Source organism: Cibotium barometz, chromosome 11 (genome assembly GCF_041138505.1).
Source record: "Cibotium barometz isolate CiBa-2024 chromosome 11, ASM4113850v1, whole genome shotgun sequence".
NCBI classification, from domain to species: domain Eukaryota; kingdom Viridiplantae; phylum Streptophyta; class Polypodiopsida; order Cyatheales; family Cibotiaceae; genus Cibotium; species Cibotium barometz.
The window spans coordinates 24,386,050-24,406,995 of record NC_141056.1 but is presented as its reverse complement, the minus strand read 5'-3'; the positions used below and the strand labels follow the sequence as shown (position 1 = coordinate 24,406,995).

Genomic DNA, 20,946 nt, shown 5'->3' with positions numbered 1-20,946 from the left:
ATAATGGCATATTATGCTTTGGTCAATTCCTCTTAGCCATTGATATGCCCTAATTTTGTAGCTATATTATCATGTAATCTAGCTCCTAAAAGATCGGTCACCACCCACCGTGGCATTAAAGTTGTTAGTTGTTTATGATGCTCATTTCACTTTGTTGAGTGACTTGGGGCTTATGTGGCACCTTCAACATCAATAATTTGGAAGGGGCCCTTGTACTTGTTTGTAAGCTATTACCCAAATTTTTAAAGTAAAATGTAAAAAAGCCACTTTGGTGTTGCGTATGTAGCCAAATAATTATGCTCTCATAATAAATAACTCATCGAAGATGAGCAAAATAATAAAACGGCATACAAGAAATGCAAATCATCATAATGCAGTGAAAGATAGGAAGCATGCAAGGTTAGTAAAGGATTATTCAAGAGAGAAAGAGACAATGAATCTCCTTGGTCTTGTGCTTGAAGGTAAGCAATATAAAAGGAAGAAAAAAGAAGTAAACAAGAAGCTTTCTTTTGTGTTGAAAGGCCACACTTTAAAAGTGATAGGATTTTAACAAAGGAAAAGGAAAGAAAATGATAAGTCTTATTGCCTTGCTGGCCCACACATCCTTGCTTGTATACTTTAAGTTTTGAAATATATTCTTCATTATTATAAAAATCATTCACCACAAATCTATGACAAATTTTGATCAATACTAGTACCCAAGGTTTTATCTAGTAACTTTATTTCAATTGATGTGAACAAACCTACATGTAAGATAGCTTTTGGTTTTAATTAAGCCATTTAGGTCAATACTAGTCAATCTAGTAGCTTTATTTCACTTTATGTGAACAAACCATATATGTAATACAACTTTCAATTTTAATTAAGCAGCTTAGAAAGACATCACTCTCACTAGCTCCATATGTCATTTACCCACTAAAGGCATCTTGGGATAAATAGGAATTTGGATAAAGGGGCCATAAAAAAGTTAAAATGAATGTTTTAATATTCTAAAGATATCAAAGCTTAGAACAAGGACCTTAAAATAGAAAGAGCGTACGTAAGGGACAAGTAGAGAAGCAAAAACTATTGTGTTTAATTTATTTGTGGTAAATACCCTTATATTTGAAAAGATCAACTAAGCAAAGAAATGAATAATGAGGATGTACAATAATACGACTAACTATGTAGCACAACATTTGGGCTCAGTTTCGTTGCTCAATTTAAACACCTACTTTGCATTATAGTGCACTCCTACTCACACATGAGTGCATGCACAAATGCATCCTAATGTTGTTCACCCCACTTAAATTTGTCTTTCAATAACCAAACAAATATCGAATCACAGAAAGTAATAAGTAGAATCATTTGAGGGAGCAAAAGTCATCTAAAAAGTTTGATGGTAGAATACATGTCTTTATACTGGAAAGGGTCATCCTAAAACCTACAACTAGCACATTTTTAAAATTGTGTGTTGAAACAAACTAAAGAATAAAGCACATAAATATAAAAAGAGTGCTAATTGTAAATAAAAAAGAAGCGCAAGAAAAACCACACCTTATAAAAATTTAATAACTTGAAGGTAGTAAGGATGTATTTGAAGTAAAACTTACCCCCCCCCACACGTATCAGGTTTGTGTAACTTTCAAAATAGAAAAAAATGGGATTCCTTCTTGTATATTTAAACATAAAGCAATTCATAAATTGTTGTCTAGGAGATTTGCTATTTTGAGTGCAAAAAAGGTACAATCGTAGATCCTTTTGAGGGTTGTGTGTGTGTGTGAGAGAGAGAGAGAGAGAGAGAGAGAGAGAGAGAGAGAGGGGTAAAACATCACATCCACACTGACATGCCATGTATGATCTATATGATAGCACTGAAGTGCAAGAGATACTAGCTAAACTCCGGGTATTCTGCGTTAGAAGTCAGATGCTTCAATTACTACGATCGGGTGCGTGCACCTCCGCACATTCCACCCACACACACAGAGAAGGTTGGCTATCGGCACTTTTTAACAATTAGCTTAGGAAGAAAAATTGCTAAAACATGTCACTCAAGTTTGAGCACTAAGGTATTCTTGATTAGTTAGTACTTTATGGTCCGAGAAAATTAATGAAACTAGAGGCATGGTTTTGATGAAAAGAAATTTAACCTTAGAACTAAGGCCTCAAAATAGCAAGGGAGGGCAAGGCATTGAGGGACTTAAATGTTAGCGCGCTCTCTCTCTCTCTCTCTTTTCTCTCTCTATTTTTTTTTTTGGCTGTCCTGCCCCTCACGCAAACATACACACACTATAAGAACGAACGCCTTTCTTTGCTTTTCATCCTATTCATGGTTTTGCCCTTGCCACAGCCACAGCCATAGCCATAGCTTGCTTTAGGGCAACCTACGACCGAGATTGAGAAGAAACGTGAAAAAACAGTCATCGAACCCCAGGCTTTCAGAGAAGAGAAAGAAAAACAGACCTTTGAAACACTTATCGCCACAGCCGTAGCCACAGCTTGCCGCGACGGCAACTACTGAAGAAAAGAGAAGACAAAGGAGACCTTGAACCCTAGTCACCCAGCGATCTGCATTTCCTGCAGCCGCGAACCGTGCTTCTGATGGTACGCTCCGTGGCCGTGGAGTTTTCTTGTGCTGACTAATCCAACAACTCGCCATAGCCAGATCCCACCATGAAAGCGAAGAAGAAACGGGGTGTTGAAGTGGTATGTGTTCCTTGTTTTTTTGTGTATCTTTCTGATGATCAAGCAGAAGAAAAATCTCTCTTTGATATGAATTTTGCTTTCACTTAGCTTTTTGGCTTTTTGGTTTTTATCTGTGAAGGAGAATTTTGAAATTAGTATTGCAGAAGTACCATAGCTCTACATTACTTTCAACGGAGTTTTATGATCGCTTGTTTTATGGGATTGTGTGATTGCAAATTTGCAACAAAATACACTTCTATTATGAACAAGAACGCACAAATGCTTGCAACCCCATGCGATTCAAACATGACACTCATGGCTGGGTTCAAAATTGTTAACCTTGCCATCCTTAGCTTAGACAAATGTTAACTTTTCCATCTTTAGCTTAGACCCTGGGACTTGCACTCACGAGGCACCAGCTGACACCATCCCCTAGAATGGGATTGCAGCTTGCGGGTTTATGCATCTTTTTGATGTGGGGAAAGGAATGGCCAGGGAGGGGTATGAACTGGCCTTAAGGATATATATGTATGATGGTAGTTGTGGCCATGGAAGTAAAGATATCTATCGTGTTGGGGGCATGAACTTGCATATGCATGTACTATGACGATTCTGGCCATATTAGTAAAGATATCCATTGTGTCAGTGTTGTCATGATCATTGTATGATGCTTTAAAGTGAAGGTATCCACTTTACCTCTTTGCTTCGGTGGTGGTCCTGTCTTCATCATGATAACGATCACAATTGGTACAGTGGTTACTAGCTTTTGAATACCTTATCAACCCTCAAGACTGGATTCTTTTTTGGTCGATAAGGTTGGTTCACACTTTGATGAAAGCTGAATTTGTCATGTGGCAGCCCTTAAAAGTTCAGTCATTTATCAGCAGTGTGACCAGTCTTCCATTGGAGAGCATAGAAGTTCCCCTTGCCAGATTCAATTGGGAGTATGACAAGGTAACTGATCAAATGCATTAGTCAATTATCGAATCAGTGTACTTTGTTGCCACTCTATGGGGCTGTGTTTTTATAACTTATTTCTCATCGTCTTTACAAATTCTTGTCGGTATGCAGGGGGACTTTTATCACTGGGTTGAACTCATGAATCACTTTGATTCATATTTTGAAAGGCATGTTCAACCAAGGAAGGATCTTCAGTTAGAAGGGGAATTCAGTCAAGCTGTTCCTCCATTCCCAAAGGAAGCTGTCTTGCAGGTTCTCAGGGTGACTCGCATTATCTTAGACAATTGCATCAACAAACACTGCTACAGCTCTTATGAGGTGCGCATGAACATCTTGAAATTTATGTGCTGTGTTTTTTTTTTTTTTGTGACCAGCAAATAGATGCACATTGTTTGTCGGTATTAAAATCACTTTTTCTCTTGGACAGCATCTATCCTCCCTCCTTGCTTCCACAGATACTGACATCGTGATAGCTTCATTGCAAACCCTTGCTGCTTTTGTGAAAAAGCCAGTACAGTCTAATCGTGCAGTTCGATGGCATGGAGATCAGACATTAAACACATGCTTATTTGCCCTTTCTCAAGGGTGGGGGGGTAAAGAAGAGGGTCTTGGGCTAGTGGCTTGTGCAGTGGAGGATGGGTGTGATCTGAATGCTCTGAGGCTGGGCTCTAACCTTCACTTTGAGTTTTATTCAGATGCATCACCAGAATTGGACTCCGAAGGGAGTGATCATGGGGCATCAGGATTGAAGATTATTCACAAGGAGGACCTACACAGTGAATGCAGAAGTGATCTTGATTTGTTGTGGGAGCTAGTTTCTGAGTTTAAAGTGCCATCCAATCTTAGGTTTTCCCTTTTGACACGGCTCCGTTTTGCAAGATCATTTTCTCATTTGCATGCTCGCAGGCAGTACCTCTGCATTCGACTCCTGGCTTTTACCATTCTGCTGCAGTCAAATCCTGATCCTGAGGATTTGTCTGCTTTCTTCAGCAACGAGCCCGAGTTTGTGAATGAACTTGTAGCACTGCTGCACTGCGAGGATACAGTGCCTGAAGACATTCGCTTACTAGCAATTCTTGCTTTAGCAGCACAGGCTCAAGATCGACCTCGCCAGTCGAGTGTTCTTAGTGCCATTAGTGCAGGGGGAAATCGTGGAATATTACCTACTCTTGTGCAAAAAGCTGTCAGTTGCTTGAGTGGCACAAACCTTAATTGCTCAGTCTCATTTGTGGAGGCCCTTCTCTTTCTTGTCACAGTTTTAGTATCTACGTCTGCTGGATGTGCCGCTTTAAGGGAGTCTGGTCTTATACCTACCCTACTTCCCTTTCTAAAGGACATGAATCCTCTACATACACACTTAGTTGCTTCAAGTGTACATATTCTGGAAGCATTTATGGACTACAGCAACCCAGCTGCAACTTTGTTTAGAGACCTGGGAGGGCTGGATGATGCCATTAAAAGGTTTAAGTCTGAGATTCGCTGTGTAGAAGAGGATGCAAATAGGTGTCAGGAAGAATCAGTTTGCTTGGAGAAAGGCAAACTGCCTGCTCGTGATGATGTAAATGAGCAGCAAAGCTTAGCTCTGCCATCAGAGACAGCAGTCTCGTTCCAATCAAGGTTGCTGCTTAAAGTTTTGCTTCGAGCAATTTCTTTGGGAACCTATGCACCAGGCAATGCTGCAAGAAGCCATGGTTCTGAAGAGAATGCATTGCCCTCTTGTCTGTGCACAGTTTTTAGGCATGCCAAAGAGTTTGGTGGTGGTGTTTTCTCACTAGCGGCATCACTGATGAGTGATCTCATCCACAAGGATCCAACATGCTTTCCAGCTCTTGATTCCGCAGGTTTGCCGGCGGCATTTCTGGATGCAATCACTGATGGAGTGCTGCCGTCCTCTGAGGCTGTGAGTTGCATACCCCACAGCCTTGATGCCTTATGCTTAAACAACACAGGCTTGCAGGCTGTTAAGGACCGGAATGCTCTGGGCTGCTTTATCAAGATTTTTACTTCCAAGATGTATCTTCGAGCTTTGGCAAATGAAACTCCTAGTTTATTAGCCTCTGGGTTGGATGAACTGATGCGCCATGCACCAACTTTACGGGGAGATGGTATAGATGCTTGCATAGAGATATTGAAAACAATTGCTGCGATTGGAGGCATAAGTGATGTTGCTTCAGAACCTTCACATGAAGAGAATGATGTAGATGCCCCTGTTCCCATGGAAGCAGACTCAGATGGGGTTACGCAACAGCAGTCTGAAGCAGCTACTTCTGAAACTGCAAATGGTGAGGCATACCTTCTGGAGTACATCCACAATGCTGCAAGATTGCTGGAAGCACTTCTGCAAAATGCAGATACAAGCAGAGTATTTGTTGAAAAGAAAGGAATAGAAGCTATATTGAAACTTTACTCACTGCCTAATCTACCGATGTCATTTGGGGGATCCTCGGTTGCTCATAGCATGTCTTCAGCTTTCAGGGCCTTTTCACCACCGCATGCCATCCCGCTTTCTCGTGCTATTTGTGGTGCCTTACATGAGAGCCTCACTTCTACTCTAGAAGCATTGAATTTGTTGGCTGGTGCCAAGCTTTCTGATTTGGACACCGTGGAAAGGGCAAAGCTTATATGGTCCCTTTCGTCAACAGAGCTTTATCTCTCTCTCTCTTCGGTGTTGGTAAGGAGCACAAATACTATGATGACTGAGCTAAGTGCTGATGGGGTTGATGTTCTGTACGACATTGGCAAGGTTTATCGAGAAGTTCTTTGGCAGATTTCTTTGTTTGATGATGCAAAAGCTGAGTTAAAGAGAGAAGAGACAGGGAATGCTGTTGCAGCAGTTAGTTCTCAAGGATCTGGTGGCAGGGAAGGTGAGGAGGATTCTGGGGTCTTTCCTGCTGTGCAGTATGTGAATCCCGTGTCCATACGGGATGGTCCAAGCTCTCATTGGGATACAGAGCCTGATTTTTTCCCTATGATTTCAGCTGGGGATGGATTTCATCGTCGAACACGAAGAGAACAGGGTGCAGTGGCTGATTTGTTTTCACAGCGGCTACGTCGTCTTGCACGGCATCCTCCAGCTCAAGCTCCACAGCTTGATATTGAGGGGCCTTCTAATGGTGGAGAGGGGTCACAGTCACTGGAAGTTGTGAAGCGCAAATCTCCTGACTCTGTAAACTATGAGGTGATGACACGGCTTGTATCTTCTGCTCGTGGCTTGTGTGTGGCTTTGGGAAAGTCAATGGTAGTGCCCTCTCGCCGACGTGATGATGTCGTGGCCCCTGGATCAGCTGCAAAGGCAGTTGCTGCAGCTATTGCAAAGCTCCTATATGAGAACTTGAGTTTTGATGGTGGGTATGGCTCTTCACAGCTGGAGATATCCAAATGTCGGTATCTCCAGAAACTGGTCGATGACATATTGCTAATATTGTTTGACAGTCGCAGGCATACTTGCAATATGCTTCTCATAAATAATTTCTATGCATATGATGCTTTGGGACGACTCCTTGAAACTTTCGAAGGCATCAGCCAAGTACTTTGGACAGTTTTACAAGCATCTGATCTGCCCATGGAGGATGGGGTTTGCAAGGCAGACATCAATGATAGTGAAAGTGGGTCCAACAGAAACGCATGCTTGTTGGAAACATTGCAAAGCTATGCAAAGCTAATGGAACATCTGGTTACACCCACGTTGCTGTTGTCTCCTCAACCAATGGCTCAAATGCTGGTTCAGCAAGTTGCTGGGGGAACTGTGCCTATTCCAAGGGAGCCAGAAGCTTTAGTACAAAGGTTACAGTCACGGGTGTTGGAGGTTATACTTCCTGTCTGGAATCACCCCTTGTTTGCAAAGTGTGGTGTGAGTTTCATAACTTGTGTTGCTTCAATTATTACTCATATATACTCTGGGATAAATGACATGAATGACCAAAGAAGTGCTGGTGCTCGTGTGTTGGGTCCTCCACCTGATGAATCTTCTATTTCTATGATTGTTGAAATGGGGTTTTCCAGAGAGAGAGCCGAGGAGGCACTAAGACGGGTAGTGACAAACAGTGTTGAGATGGCCATGGAATGGCTTTTCAGCCATCCTGAGGAACCGCAGGAGGATGATGAGCTGGCGCGTGCTTTAGCACTTTCTCTAGGGAGTTCTGATGCTCCTGGTGATGCTGAAGCTGCTAAAGGAAAAGAGATTACATCTGAAGAAGATATTGTTAAGGCTCCACCAGTGGAAGACATGCTGGGCACTTGCATTACATTATTGCAGAATACTGATGCTGTTGTATTTCCACTCACAGACTTGCTTGTGACAATATGCAGTCGCAACAAGGGTCAAGACCGTGTCAGGGTGGTGACTTATCTGATTAATCATCTCAAATCATGCCCAATGGAGGATCTGGATTCAGATGCTAGTGTGCTTTCTGTTGTTTCACACATCTTAGCACTGGTTCTGAATGAAGACTGTACAGCACGGGAACTTGCTTCAGAGCAGGGCCTAGTTTCTATTGTTTTAGACATCTTATCAACTTTCAACCCACAGATGGTCTTAGAGACCTCAGTTGCTGCTCCAAAATGGACAACAGCTTTGCTATTAGTTTTAGATCTCTTTTTACAGTACAAGCCAAAAGTTCCACAAGACCAGCAAGAGCCTGTTGCTATCACCACTGCTAGTGGCTCAGGTTCTCTTCCAGAACAGAAGCCTGAGACTAGTGACCTCAACATTGACAATGCAAATGACACAGATGCAGACCCCTTTATCAGTGTGCTGGGTAAATCCACAGGCTTTATGACACTAATTGAGCAGCACCGTGCCATGACAATTGCTTGCAACTTTCTTAACGCCCATATCCCAGCAATGACAGTGCAAGCTGTTCTTCAGCTGTGTGCAAGGCTGACTAAAACACATTCTGTGGCAATGCAGTTCCTTGAATCAGGGGGCTTGGCTGGTATTTTGAGTCTTCCAAGACGATCTCTGTTTCCAGGCTTTGATAGTGTTGCTGCTGTGATCATCCGCCATCTTCTGGAGGATCCACAGACTTTACAGCAAGCTATGGAGCTTGAGATAAGGCATACACTCATGGCAACATCTCATCGTCACAATGGACGCATAACCCCTAGGATGTTTTTGACAGCACTGGCGCCTGTTGTCTTACGGAATCCAGCCATTTTCATGCTAGCTTCAGCAGCTGTGTGCCAGGTTGAAAATGTAGGTGGACAACCTCACATTATTCTTTCTAAGGAGAAAGAAAGAGAGAGGGATCGAGAAAAAGAAAGGGATAAGGATGACAAGGAAAAAGAAAAAGAAAAATTCAAGGCTTTGTTTTCTGGAGCAATCTCTAGATCTTGCAGTGATGGGAATTTGAAAGCACAAGACCCTGCAAGCAAGTTCATGAAAGGCCATCATAAGAAAGTTCCCCAAAGTTTTGCACAAGTTATAGATCAGCTGCTTGAAGTGGTGCTTCATTCTCCGGCTCCGGTTTCTCCAACAGCAATGGAGATTGAGGATGCAAATTGCAGCAGTGACAAAGGGAAAGCAAAGTGCGATCAGAATGCTGTGCATGGCCAGGGAGACTTGTCAGAAAGGTCTGCTGGCTTAGCTAAGGTGGCATTTATTTTAAAATTAATGATGGAAATTCTTTTGATGTACTCTGGTGCAGTTGGGGTTGTACTACGCCGGGATTCAGAAAGCAGCCAAGGCAGGGTGGCAGGCTCAGAAATGATTGGTCATGGCGGTCTTTTGTACCATATCCTTCACAGGTTGCTTCCTTACTCAGCTGAAAGGGTGACGGAAAAGCTGACAGAGGATGAGTGGAGAGAAAAGCTTTCAGATAAGGCTGCATACTTCCTGCTGGCAGTCTGTGTACGCTCTGCAGAAGGGAGAAGGCGAATTGTTTTTGAGATTTCCAGGGCATTATTCTTATCAACAAACAATGTCCTGAGAGGTGGTGAGAAAAAACTACAGCCGCCTAGTAGAAAAGTGAGAGCTTTTGTTTTTCTGGTCAATATCATCCTATCTGCCCATGCATCTAACAATGCTCAGGCTCCTGGATTTTCAACCGATATGGCTAAAACCATGATTGATGCTGGATTAGTGCAGTCATTAACAAGTACTCTTCAAGTGATTGATTTGGACCACCCAGAAGCGGTCAAACTGGTCAATGCAGTGCTTAAAGCATTGGAGGCATTAACAAGAGCTGCATCTACTGGGGAGCAGCTGTATGTAAATGCAGGAGTGAGTGAGAAAAAAGCGGCAGTAGAGGAAAGACCGCCAGTTCAAGGTACCAATGCAGTAGAAGGACAGCCTCCCGATGGCTCTCGACAAGGTGGAGGGACCCCTACTGTAAGTGATCCGGATCTTGGTGAAGTGCGAATGGCCGAAGAATGCATGCCAGCAGTTGTAGAGAATCATAGTGTTACTGACAATATCATGGAATCAGATCCACCAGGCGTTGCTGACATCACAGATGGAATACGTTTGGAGTCAGATGCAGAAGTTTTCATGCAGTCCTCTGTGAATCCTCCCGGGCGAGGGGAAACAGCTGCAGCAGAGATAACCTTCAGGGTAGAGCATAGGCCAGAAAATGGGCAAGATGAAGATGATGAAGAAATGGATGGAGATGATGGTGAAGAGGAGGAAGACGATGAAGATGAGGATGAGATGGAAGGAGCAGAGGGTGTCACTCATCTTTCTCCCCCTGACACTGATATTGAAGACCATGAGGATCATGGGCTTGGTGATGAATATGGTGATGATATGGTTGAAGAGGAGGAAGAAGATGATGATTGGCAGGAGAATCGTGTCATAGAAGTACGATGGAGGGATGGCTTGACAAGGCTTAATCATGTGCAGGTTTTAGGACATGGTGGATCTGCTCCCCTGGTTGACTTTCCAGGGGATCCTTTCCAGAGCATGAATGAGATATTTAGTTCCTTTCGAAGGTCAACAGTAGTAGAGCGCCGCAGGCCTGCAGGTGGATACAGACCCTTCTCTGAAAGATCGGGAGGAGATCGTGGGGGGGCTTTTCAACATCCTTTGTTGACAAGACTGCCTTTATCAGTATCAACTGGAGGAGCAGGGAGTAATGCAGTGTGGACAGCAGCTGGCAGCATCACAAGCAATGCTGATGCATTACTGGGGGTGGGTGGATTTGATGTGACTCCCTTCTATATGTATGACCATGTCTTGTCAGATAGCACAGGCAATCGCCCCTTTGGAGAGCGCGGTGTTGGTAGGCCGCTTCCTCCATTGCTTGATTTTTCTATGGATCCTGGGTATTTAACTGGGAGAAGGGGTGCCAGGTCAGATAGCCGCTTAAGCACATGGACAGATGATGGCCAGCCGCAGGCAGGGGTGTATGCTGCAGCAGTTGCACGGAGCATTGAGGAGCAGTATATTTCTCGTTTAAGGAGTCTCATCCCAGGGGTGATAGAGCAGGTTGATAATAATACACCTGCAGCAGCAGCAGAAGCACCAGAGCAAGTGCAGGATACTGCAAATATGGAAGGAGTGGAGTCAGATACAATAGAAAGGATGACTCAGAGCCCACCAGATGCAGGTGCTCCCAGCAGTGCTACTGCTGATCCACAAACAGAAGCTCAAATAAGTTCAACCAGAGACTCACCCATTCCACCTTTTGAAAATCAAAGTGCTGTCCCTAATATTCAAGTGCAAGACGAAAGGAGCGCATTACTGTCAACGGATGCAGAGGTAGGAAGTCAAGACAGTGGTGCAACTGCATGTGATAGTCTTCGTAGCCTGGACGCACAAATGGGCAGTGCTTATGGTCATGATGCAGCAGATATACATGATGATCCAGAGAGGAGTATAGCCTCAGAGGTTGCTCAAACAAATATGGAAATAGATCCATCCAGGCCAGTGGAAACTAGTAACAGGCAAGGGCTTGGTGCGCATCAGGAAATGCAAGCTGAAGAGGCTGCAATTTGTGCTCATTCCCCAGCAACTGGAAATGATGTTGAACTGCCAGGACATGGAGATGGAGATGGAAGTGCCAGACAGACTGAAAATGCTACTAGGCATGAAGGGGGTCAAGAGATGAACACGATTGATCCAACATTTTTAGAAGCCCTTCCTGACTATCTTCGCGCAGAGGTTCTAGCATCTCATGAAACTCAAAGTGTTAGAGCTGCAAACCTTCCTCCACCTCCCCCGCCAACAGAAGATATAGACCCTGAATTTTTAGCCGCCCTTCCGCCAGACATTCAAGCTGAAGTTCTTGCGCAACAGCGTGCTCAGAGATTGATACAGGCACAGCAAGTTGAAGGACAACCTGTTGATATGGATAGTGCGTCCATCATTGCAACTTTTCCAGCAGAGCTCCGTGAAGAGGTAAGGCTAAATCCGGTGGCTTTGCCAGGGGTGTGAGTATGGCTGGTTAATGTCTGATTTTCCTGTTTGCACCAGGTACTTTTAACTTCCTCAGAACAAGTCCTGGCTGCCTTGCCTCCATCTCTTCTTGCTGAAGCGCAGTTGCTACGTGAGCGGGCGATGAACCAGTATCAAGCTAGGGGGCTGTTTGGAGGTGCTAACAGATTTGGGATCAGAAGGAATAACCCCGCTGGTGGTCTGGATCGTGCCGTAGGAAGCACAGGAGGTTTGTCAATGGCAAGGAGATCAGGAGTGCTTGCAAATGCAGGCATGAAATTTAGAGAAGTTGAAGGAAAGCCTCTGGTAGATATGGTTGGATTGAAGTCCATGCTTCAGTTGTTGCACCTGGCTCAGGTTTTCTTTCAAAATGCCATGCATCACTACTACATCAAGATTTTTTTCTTAGCAAGATTTTGCTTTGATTCCATGTTTCTGTTTGCAGCCTCTGGGCAAAGGGCTTTTACAACGACTCTTACTAAACTTGTGTGCACATAGTGTTACACGAACTTGCTTAGTGAAGCTCTTGTTAGACATGCTCAGGCCTGGAGTACAACCTTCTTCAAGTGACTTTGAAACGGCACGTCTCTACGGCTGCCGATGGAATGTGGTCTATGCTCGCTCACAAGTATCTGATGGTAGGCACAGATGCCTTTGTGCATATCTTTTCTCTTTTTTTGAAGACAGGCTTATGCAACTTTTGTTACCCGATCATGCAGGGGTGCCTCCACTGGTTTCCAGGCGTGTGTTGGAAATCCTTACCCATCTTAGCAAACACCATGGGGCAGGTGCTGATCTTCTCACTTACTTAAAACCAGCTGGAAATAGCCTTGTAAGTGAAGAAAAGGAGAAAGGCAAAACTAAGCTGATTGATCTCCCAGAAGCTGCAGACAGCAGCTCAAAAGGAGAAATTCCTCTTATACTCTTGTTGAAGTTACTGAACCAACCCTTGTACTCTAGGAGCAGTGCGCATCTTGAGCAGGTTTTGGATTGCTTCTTGTGTTATCTATTTTTTGCATGTGCTTTGATGTGCTGAAGCCTGACTTATGAACTTCTTTACCAGCTTATGGTGTTGCTTGAAGTTGTAACAAATCACATGAGCACCAAGTGTGACCTGCATGATCCATCTAAGAGAGAAGAGGATTCAGTGAAAGCTGGCCCAGAGAATAAGGCTGTTGAAGGCAACCCTTCGAATTTAGATATTCCAGGAACTTCGAGGCAGGAAGCAAATGTAGCCATGGAGAGAGGTTCATCTGATGCAGAGCCATCCCGACAAGGTGAAGGTAGTGAGAATCAGCAGTTGCAAGAGCCGTCGACTTCTGGGAGAGAACAAAAGATGGATCTATTGGAAATCTTATCAAGCCTTCCAGAACTTGAACTTCGCAAGTTGTGCAGACTTCTTGCACAGGAAGGGTATGCCTTCAGCCCTTAATGAATATAGTTAAATGCCTTTCTTTTCATTATTTTCAATCTAGAGGGAAGTCTTTCTTATGCAGGCTTTTTGTTAGTCAAGTAGTGGAGTGTGTAAAAATGATTTTTTCTTTGCATGTTTCATATGATGCAGCAAAATGATTCATAGCTTATACTTTATCTAGTGAATGTTGGTGACTACCCTGGTGTTACTTCTTGATCTCCCAACATGATTTATTCTATATTTGAGCTTTTTCTTGCTGGTGATAAACTCAAGAGATCCTCCTGCATTTTGGGAAGGCTATCACGTGTGAAATAGAATCTTAGCTGAGAAATCCTTCCGATTCAATGTCTGCAATGACGTTCTCTTTGCTGGGTACATACTTAATCACGTCCCCAAACTGCTGGGAAATCTATTTCTTTCCATCCATTGGTTGCTCTGCTTTGTCTATAACCATTTGAGGCTCTGTTGATCCCTCATTTCTTTTGAAGAGCAACATAACCAAATCTCCATTTCTGAAATGGAGATCAACTCAGTCTTTTGCAGCCCAGGGAGCTCTCTTTGCTGGGTACATACTTAATCACGTCCCCAACTGCTGGGAAATCTCTTTCTTTCCATCCATTGGTTGCTCTGCTTTGTCTATAACCATTTGAGGCTCTGTCGATTGGTTGCTCTGCTTTGTCTATAACCATTTGAGGCTCTGTCGATCCCTGCATTTCTTTTGAAGAGCAACATAACCAAATCTCCATTTCTGAAATGGAGATCAACTCAGTCTTTTGCAGCCCAGGGAGCTCTCTTACCAGCCCATACTTGTATCTGCACCTTGAAATAAAAAAAGAGAGATACATTGTGCTGCTGAAGACGGAATGTCTGATGATTGAACGAGGAGGGGAGCACACCTTTTTATAGAGCCATTTAGGGTCCCTTCTAGGGGTCGGGCTACTCAACCGCCCGACCTCCTCCTGGCTACCCAACCGAGCCCTGTCCAGCCCTAACGAAGATTCCAACAGCTGCCTTGCCTTTCCGATTGCTGGCTGGCCTGCACCAGTGCTTGTCTGCCTTGCCCAGCTGCTGCCTGTCCGGCCCGTGTGGACTGGACGTTGGCGTCCAGTCTGACCACATGATGGAGGTGGGTCACTGATGATTAGGAGCCTTAAAAGTCTTCTTTGTGCATTTCACGAAGAGGATGCTGTATATTTTGTTGGGACTTCATATGCAGTGTCACTGATGACGAGTCGTCTTAAAGTCTTCTTTGTGCATTTCATGAAGAGGATGTTGTATATTTTGTTGGGACTTCATATGCAGTGTCTGAATGATTTAAAAAAAGTTATGATAATAGTTAGTTTTGTGGAGGGTGTGGAAGTTTTGGTAATTCTGGGAAAGTTTCATTACATTTTATGTCTGACAAACCTGATCATTAATGTGCAGGTTATCTGAGACAGCTTACTCTCGAGTGGCAGAAGTCCTCAAGAAATTAGCGTATGTTGCTTCAGCTCATCGCTGGCTCTTCAAAGCAGAGCTAGGAGATGCAGCCAGGAGTCTCAGTGGCCCAGCTATTTCTGAACTTGGCAGCCTGGGCGATACCGAGAGTATGGTTTTAAGCACAAGTTCCATGGCTGGTGCAGCCATTTTGAGAGTGCTACAATGCCTGAGTAACCTGACAGCAGCAGGAAACCCGGGATACAAAGAAGGTGTTTTAGATCAGGGAGAGGGTTCAACAACAGTTTGGGAATTGAACATAGATCTAGAGCCTCTATGGCAGGGGCTTAGCTCCTGTATAGCTAAGCTAGAAAGCTGTTTAGGTATTACTTGTGCATATTCAGGTGCAGTGATTGCAGCGACTGCAGGTGGCAGTACTGTGGTTGCTCCTCCTCTTCCACCTGAAACACAGAGGGTCCTGCCCTTTGTGGAGGCTTTCTTTGTCTTGTCTGAAAAGTTAAGGGCAAGCTCTTCCCAGTCTGTACATCCAGAACCTGGGATTGCAACTGCCCGAGAAATCAAAGAAGCAACCAGCTCTTCATTGAGCATTCAGAAAAGAACGGAGGGAGACATGGCGTTTCTGAGGTTTGCTGAAAAGCATCGGAAGATGCTGAATGCTTTTGTGCGTCAGAATCCTGTTCTTCTGGAGAAGTCTTTTTCTCTTTTGTTGAAGACTCCAAGGTTGATTGACTTCGACAACAAGAGAGCATATTTTCGTGCTCGAATCAGGCAGCAGCACGAGCAGCAGCATTATGCTCCGCTTCGTATATGTGTTCGGCGGCCCTATGTGCTGGAAGACTCTTACAATCAACTACGGATGAGGACAGTAGAAGAGTTGAAAGGCCGTCTGACTGTACAATTCCAGGGAGAGGAGGGCATTGATGCTGGTGGGCTTACAAGGGAATGGTATCAACTGCTGTCCCGTGTAATTTTTGATAAAGGAGCTCTGCTGTTTACCACTGTGGGGAATGAGTCCACGTTCCAGCCCAACCCGAACAGTGTCTATCAAACTGAGCACTTATCTTACTTCAAGTTCGTGGGACGTGTGGTAAGTGTCTTTAACAATACCACCTCACCCTTGTTTTGAATGCATTTCAAGATGAGCTCTTATTGATGCATATTGATTCATGCAATAGGTGGCAAAGGCACTGTTTGATGGCCAGCTGCTGGATGTATATTTCACAAGGTCCTTTTACAAGCATATATTAGGAGTGAAAGTAACTTACCATGATATCGAAGCTGTGGATCCGGATTATTACAAGAATTTGAAGTGGATGTTAGAGGTGTGCATCTACTTCCATCCTAACTCAGGAAAACTGGCATTGAATTGAGTCTGTCTCATTTGTTTTTTTGAACTGCCTTTGTTAAATGTAGGTCTATGGGATATATACATATGTAGGCATTCTTAGTTTCATGGTCTCTCGCAGACATTTAATACAAATCTCTCTCTCTCTCTCTCTCTATATATATATATATATATTTTGTATATATATATATGTGTGTGTGTGTGTGTGTGTGTGTGTGTGTGTATAATACAAATATCTCTCTCTCTCTCTCTCTCTCTCTCTCTCTCTCCTATTAGTCGTATCATGGATTATCCAGACCAGAGATGCATGGGCTTGTTCTTGTTGGAGCTATGACGACACACAACGAGCCTCCTCAGAGGACAAACCTCACGAGCTAGTTCAGCAAAGCTCAGAAACACCAACTTCTTCCAGCCCCAGCATGCTGTACTAGCAGATCCAACACTTCATCAGACCAGGACAGTATTCACTCTATTGCGAGCCACAATGCTCCGAGCTGTGAGACGACCTCGGCCCCCTGGACCATGACCACCTCCAGTCCATCAGGCCCAAATTGATGTGATCCTTACACGTCACTGACGCACGATGGAGGCCTCTTCTTCTCAGTCTCTCTTCACTATTTCAGATCTTGTGGCCACCCTCTCCTGCCCTTCTCAGCCTCTCTTCACTATTTCAGATCTTGTGGCCAGCCGCCACCCTCTCCTGCCCAATGATGGATCTCCTCCATGGACCCCTTCCCTCCATAGATTTGGGATAGAGTGCATCATGATCATTCTTGTATACTTTATAGCATGCGCCCCCATTTGTTCTGTGCATTTACCTAGCACTTAGCTTCAGTAGCGGATGAACGGAGAAGTGCTGTGAGTTGGGAAGTGAGAATGTCAAGAGGTGCGATGTGATTGCAATAGATATGATCCCTATCGTGGGTGAAATGAGTAGTGATGTAATGGGTAGTGGGGGGTCAAGGTGCGGGTGTGGGTGGAGTGGTGGTGAGAGAAAATGAGGTAGGCATGATCCGCTCCAAGTGGGCGTGTGGGGATGGTAAAGGTTGGTATGTGCTGTACCATCTCCATGGATCCCAAAATGTAGTCAACTGTGCTGGATCCCCCTCCATATGGAAAGCAAGTAAGCCCTCCCGCCTCTTGAACGTGGCCATCGTGTCATCTTGTTATAAATAACGAGACGATGTTTGGATCCCAGCTCGAGTAGATGTCTCCCATATCTTGTAATAGCCCCATGATTCCGAGAAAAGCGTTGGCGTCCTGTGTCCGCTTGGTCGAGGGTGCGGAGTTGGATCGGATTCTCAAAATCATCTCTCATGCTGCTTGCTCCAGCCTTCTAGTCCTAGCGTTGAAGTCCCCGAGTAGGAGAACTTCACCTAGCCGCGTAAACTCCACAATCTTGTCAGAGAGTGATGTATATGGTGAAACACTCCTCCTCCTCCTCCTCCTCCTCCTCCTCATGGACCACTTGAATGTGCTGCTGAGCATATCGTGAGGCATCTGGTGGAAAGTAGCATACCACCATATAAAGTGGCATGGTGGGTGTGAGCCAGAGTTGAATCCACATGTATCTCGCCTCCTCGTCTCTCCGGACTATACTGATCTTCTCGTGTAACTAGTCTTGAAAATGGAGGATGACTGTGGGACCACAAGTTGTTCGATACTCTGCCACTGTAGATGGTAAGGCAATTGTTGGCTGCCTCTTGTTGCTCTATGATATAGCTCCTGAGCCGAGGGTAAATCCGTAGCCCGTGTCTGGATCTCCTCCCCAATCTGAGTCACTCCAGCCTTGGAGTCGGACTCGGTCCTTCGTGTCCCCTCGAGTGTCGTAGAAGAGCCCAAGATCCAAGAGTCCAAGATCCTTCGTACCTTGTAGATACCGTAAGATCCGCAATCCTGCGTCCCAATGAGACTTCAAAGGCGTCTGCATGAACGAGCTCAATAGCCCCACAAGAAAGCTCAAGTCCAATCTGGTGTTCAGCCACCTGATCAATGAACCAACCAGCTTCGGATATAGAGAGGCATCAACCGGCCCACAAGGATCATTCACTGTAAGCTTCCTGTTCGGGTCCATTGGTGACGTGATAGGCTTGCAGTTCTCCATCCCAAAGGCCTCAAGCAACTCTTGCCACTGGTAATCAAAGAGGAGTAAAATGCTGAGTACTGAGAGGGAAAATGAGACAACGTGATGGCCATGTCCTTTGCAGATCTCTTTCCCTGCCTGAAGAACCTCTTGCTGCAGAGCCGGCAACTTGTTGATGTGCTCCCGCATCGTCGAAGACTTTGCAGGATTCATCACCCGCATCTGCACTTCCAAGGAGATCTGCTTCATGGGTGATACCTCGTTATTACAGAGAAGCTAAGTGTTGCCAAATCCCTCTTGCCAGCATCATATGCTTTATATGACTAATCACCTATGGTGTGCAATTAAGGAAGATGAAAGAACTGACATGGGCATTGACATGATCCCATAACTGTGCCTGAGCCTCTCGTTCTTTCCGTATAGAGGAGGGTAACTCCCTGTCTTCCAACTCTGGCCATGGAACACCAACTACAATGAAATTAGCCAAGTCATAAGACTCCAAAACGGACTCCATCATTACCTTCCATATGCCGTAGTTGTTCTCGTTCAACTGTCGGTCCACCGGGAACGTGGGGAGCTTCACATGCTTCTCAGCCATCTCAAGCAAGTCAGCCATCTCAAGGGTTCACAAGGTCTTGTGAAGGGAGGGTGGGTGGGAAAAAAGAAGAAGAGGCTGCAAATAATCTGCAAGGTGGCTGTCCAACGGTGATGGCCGCCTTCTACCCGATCTCAAGTCCTGAACAGCCCAAGTAATCTCCAATCAGCACCTCAAATCAGCAAACCCTCAAGGTCCCACTGTCTCCAAGCTTCAAGCCACTTGGGACTCTGATACCATGTTAGAATGCACAGTGGAAATGAAGACAACTGCTGTAGAGAGCAAAACGCAAATGAGAGAGGGAGAGAGAAGCTGTATAAACTCTGTATATACACAAGAAAATCCCGGTAATGGTACAATGACAAGTGTGGGGGACAGGGGCCATTTTATATGGCCCTAGGTTACTGGTCAGCCAGCCCAGAACAGGCCGACAGCAGCCAGACGCTCACGACCAGGTAAAAACCAGTCGGCCAGAACTTCACAACAGGTTGGGTAGCAAAGGGATAAGTCTGTCAACACATGATACAGCTGACAGGCAAAAAACAGCCTCGCACACCTAGCAACAAATGGGAAAATACATGGAAAGTGAGGAAAAATGGGGGAACACCAAAAATGGGCGGGCACACCCACAACAGAGGCCCTGGTGTAATGTACAGACAGGAGATGATTGCTAACAGGTAGATCACGTGATCAAGGCAATTCTCTTCGCAGAGAGAGCATTCATTGGGGTCGTGCATTTCAACAGCCCCTTGCTCTATTGCAACCAAGGAAGGCATATTACCTTTCTACCAAAGTAGTCAGATATATTGAGGATGTACTGAATGATGAGGGTTATGTTCCTGCCTTTCCCACAAGCTATGGCCCTTTACAATCTAGGTTTACATCATAGACCAATATGGCGAATCATAGCTTCTTTATTGCATGATTTTCAGCCTGTACCTCCTCTACAATTAAGTCATACCTTGGATGACTAGATTTTGGTGAGTCAAAATGCAAGCTTTCGTGCGGTGCCCCTTTGTAATGTGACTGCAGCCAGTGCATATAGATTGCTTCTTCCTCCTTGGATACAGGCTCACGGAAACTCATTATGGCACATTGATAAGTCTTCTAGGTGGTGGAGGGTGGCTCTCTTGAACATCTGGAAGTGTAGATTACCCCTCAAACAGAAAGTCTTCTTTTGGAGATGCCTTGTTGGTGCCTTACAAGTTGGCAGTTTCTTGGCTCAAAGATTGCTTTAGCCTTCTGTAGAAGATGTTCACATCCACGTGAGACAGTCTATCTTCTATGGTCTTGCTCCCATTCTCGTGCACTTCTGGAGGGATTGTTAGTACACCTTGTCAGAATATGCAGCGGAAATGATAACCAAACTTGGGTAGACAAGAGCAAGTAGACTGCAGAAAATAAACAGCACAAGAAACACAGAGAGATAGGTGTGTAAACTCTTCTCTATACACAAGATCCCGAGAAAACTGAATGAGGAAGTGGTGGGGGCAAGGGGCCTATATATACATCTCTGGAAGAGCAGTCGGCCAGCATATGAAGTGCCCACGACTGCTGAAAATGGTCCCACGACTGCATAAATGCAGTCGGCCAGCAGATGAATGCCCACGACTGAGAAACTCCAGTCGGCCAGCAGCCCAGTAGCCCACGACTGATAAACATGCAGTCGGCCAGCACTGGAGTGCTCCTGGCATCCTCTGGCAACCCTCCCACCACTAGGAAAAATGGGAAAAAATAGGGAAAAATACGGGGAGTGTGGAAAAATGATAAAACACCTTATACAGGGCGGGCACACCCACAACAGAGGCCCTGGTGTATGAATATAGACAGGAGATGACTTCTAACACCCCCACTCAGCTCCTGGCTGTGAAACCAACCCAAGGGAGCTGGAGTGCCGCCTGAGCGTAGCCTGAGGTAGAGACTTCGTGAAGAGGTCCGCCGCATTGTCCTCCATCGAACAATAAAGTAGCAAGATGTCACCAGCCAAGATCTTCTCACGTACAAAGTGATACTGTATCTCTATATGCTTGGTCCGGGCATGGAAAACCGGGTTCCGAGCAATAGCTATACAACTCTG

At 44.9% G+C, this 20,946-nt stretch overlaps 1 protein-coding gene across 2 annotated transcripts in view; it reads left to right on the top strand.

Moving 5' to 3' along the window:
- Positions 1–2,174: 2,174 nt before the first annotated feature.
- The window catches only part of LOC147633940 (E3 ubiquitin-protein ligase UPL1-like), a 63,487-nt gene continuing 44,715 nt past the window's right edge, over positions 2,175–20,946 (top strand). The window contains exons 1-10 of one of the 2 annotated variants that reach the window (XM_086805002.1): positions 2,175–2,685; positions 3,523–3,618; positions 3,736–3,942; positions 4,052–11,959; positions 12,035–12,352; positions 12,441–12,633; positions 12,715–12,977; positions 13,059–13,408; positions 14,835–15,933; positions 16,022–16,168. In XM_086805002.1, coding sequence (XP_086661128.1) covers positions 2,653–2,685; positions 3,523–3,618; positions 3,736–3,942; positions 4,052–11,959; positions 12,035–12,352; positions 12,441–12,633; positions 12,715–12,977; positions 13,059–13,408; positions 14,835–15,933; positions 16,022–16,168 — 10,614 coding nt within the window. In that variant the 5' untranslated portion in view covers positions 2,175–2,652. The remainder of the gene's footprint in view (positions 2,686–3,522; positions 3,619–3,735; positions 3,943–4,051; positions 11,960–12,034; positions 12,353–12,440; positions 12,634–12,714; positions 12,978–13,058; positions 13,409–14,834; positions 15,934–16,021; positions 16,169–20,946) is intronic. The other variant, XR_015266949.1, reaches the window with a different exon arrangement.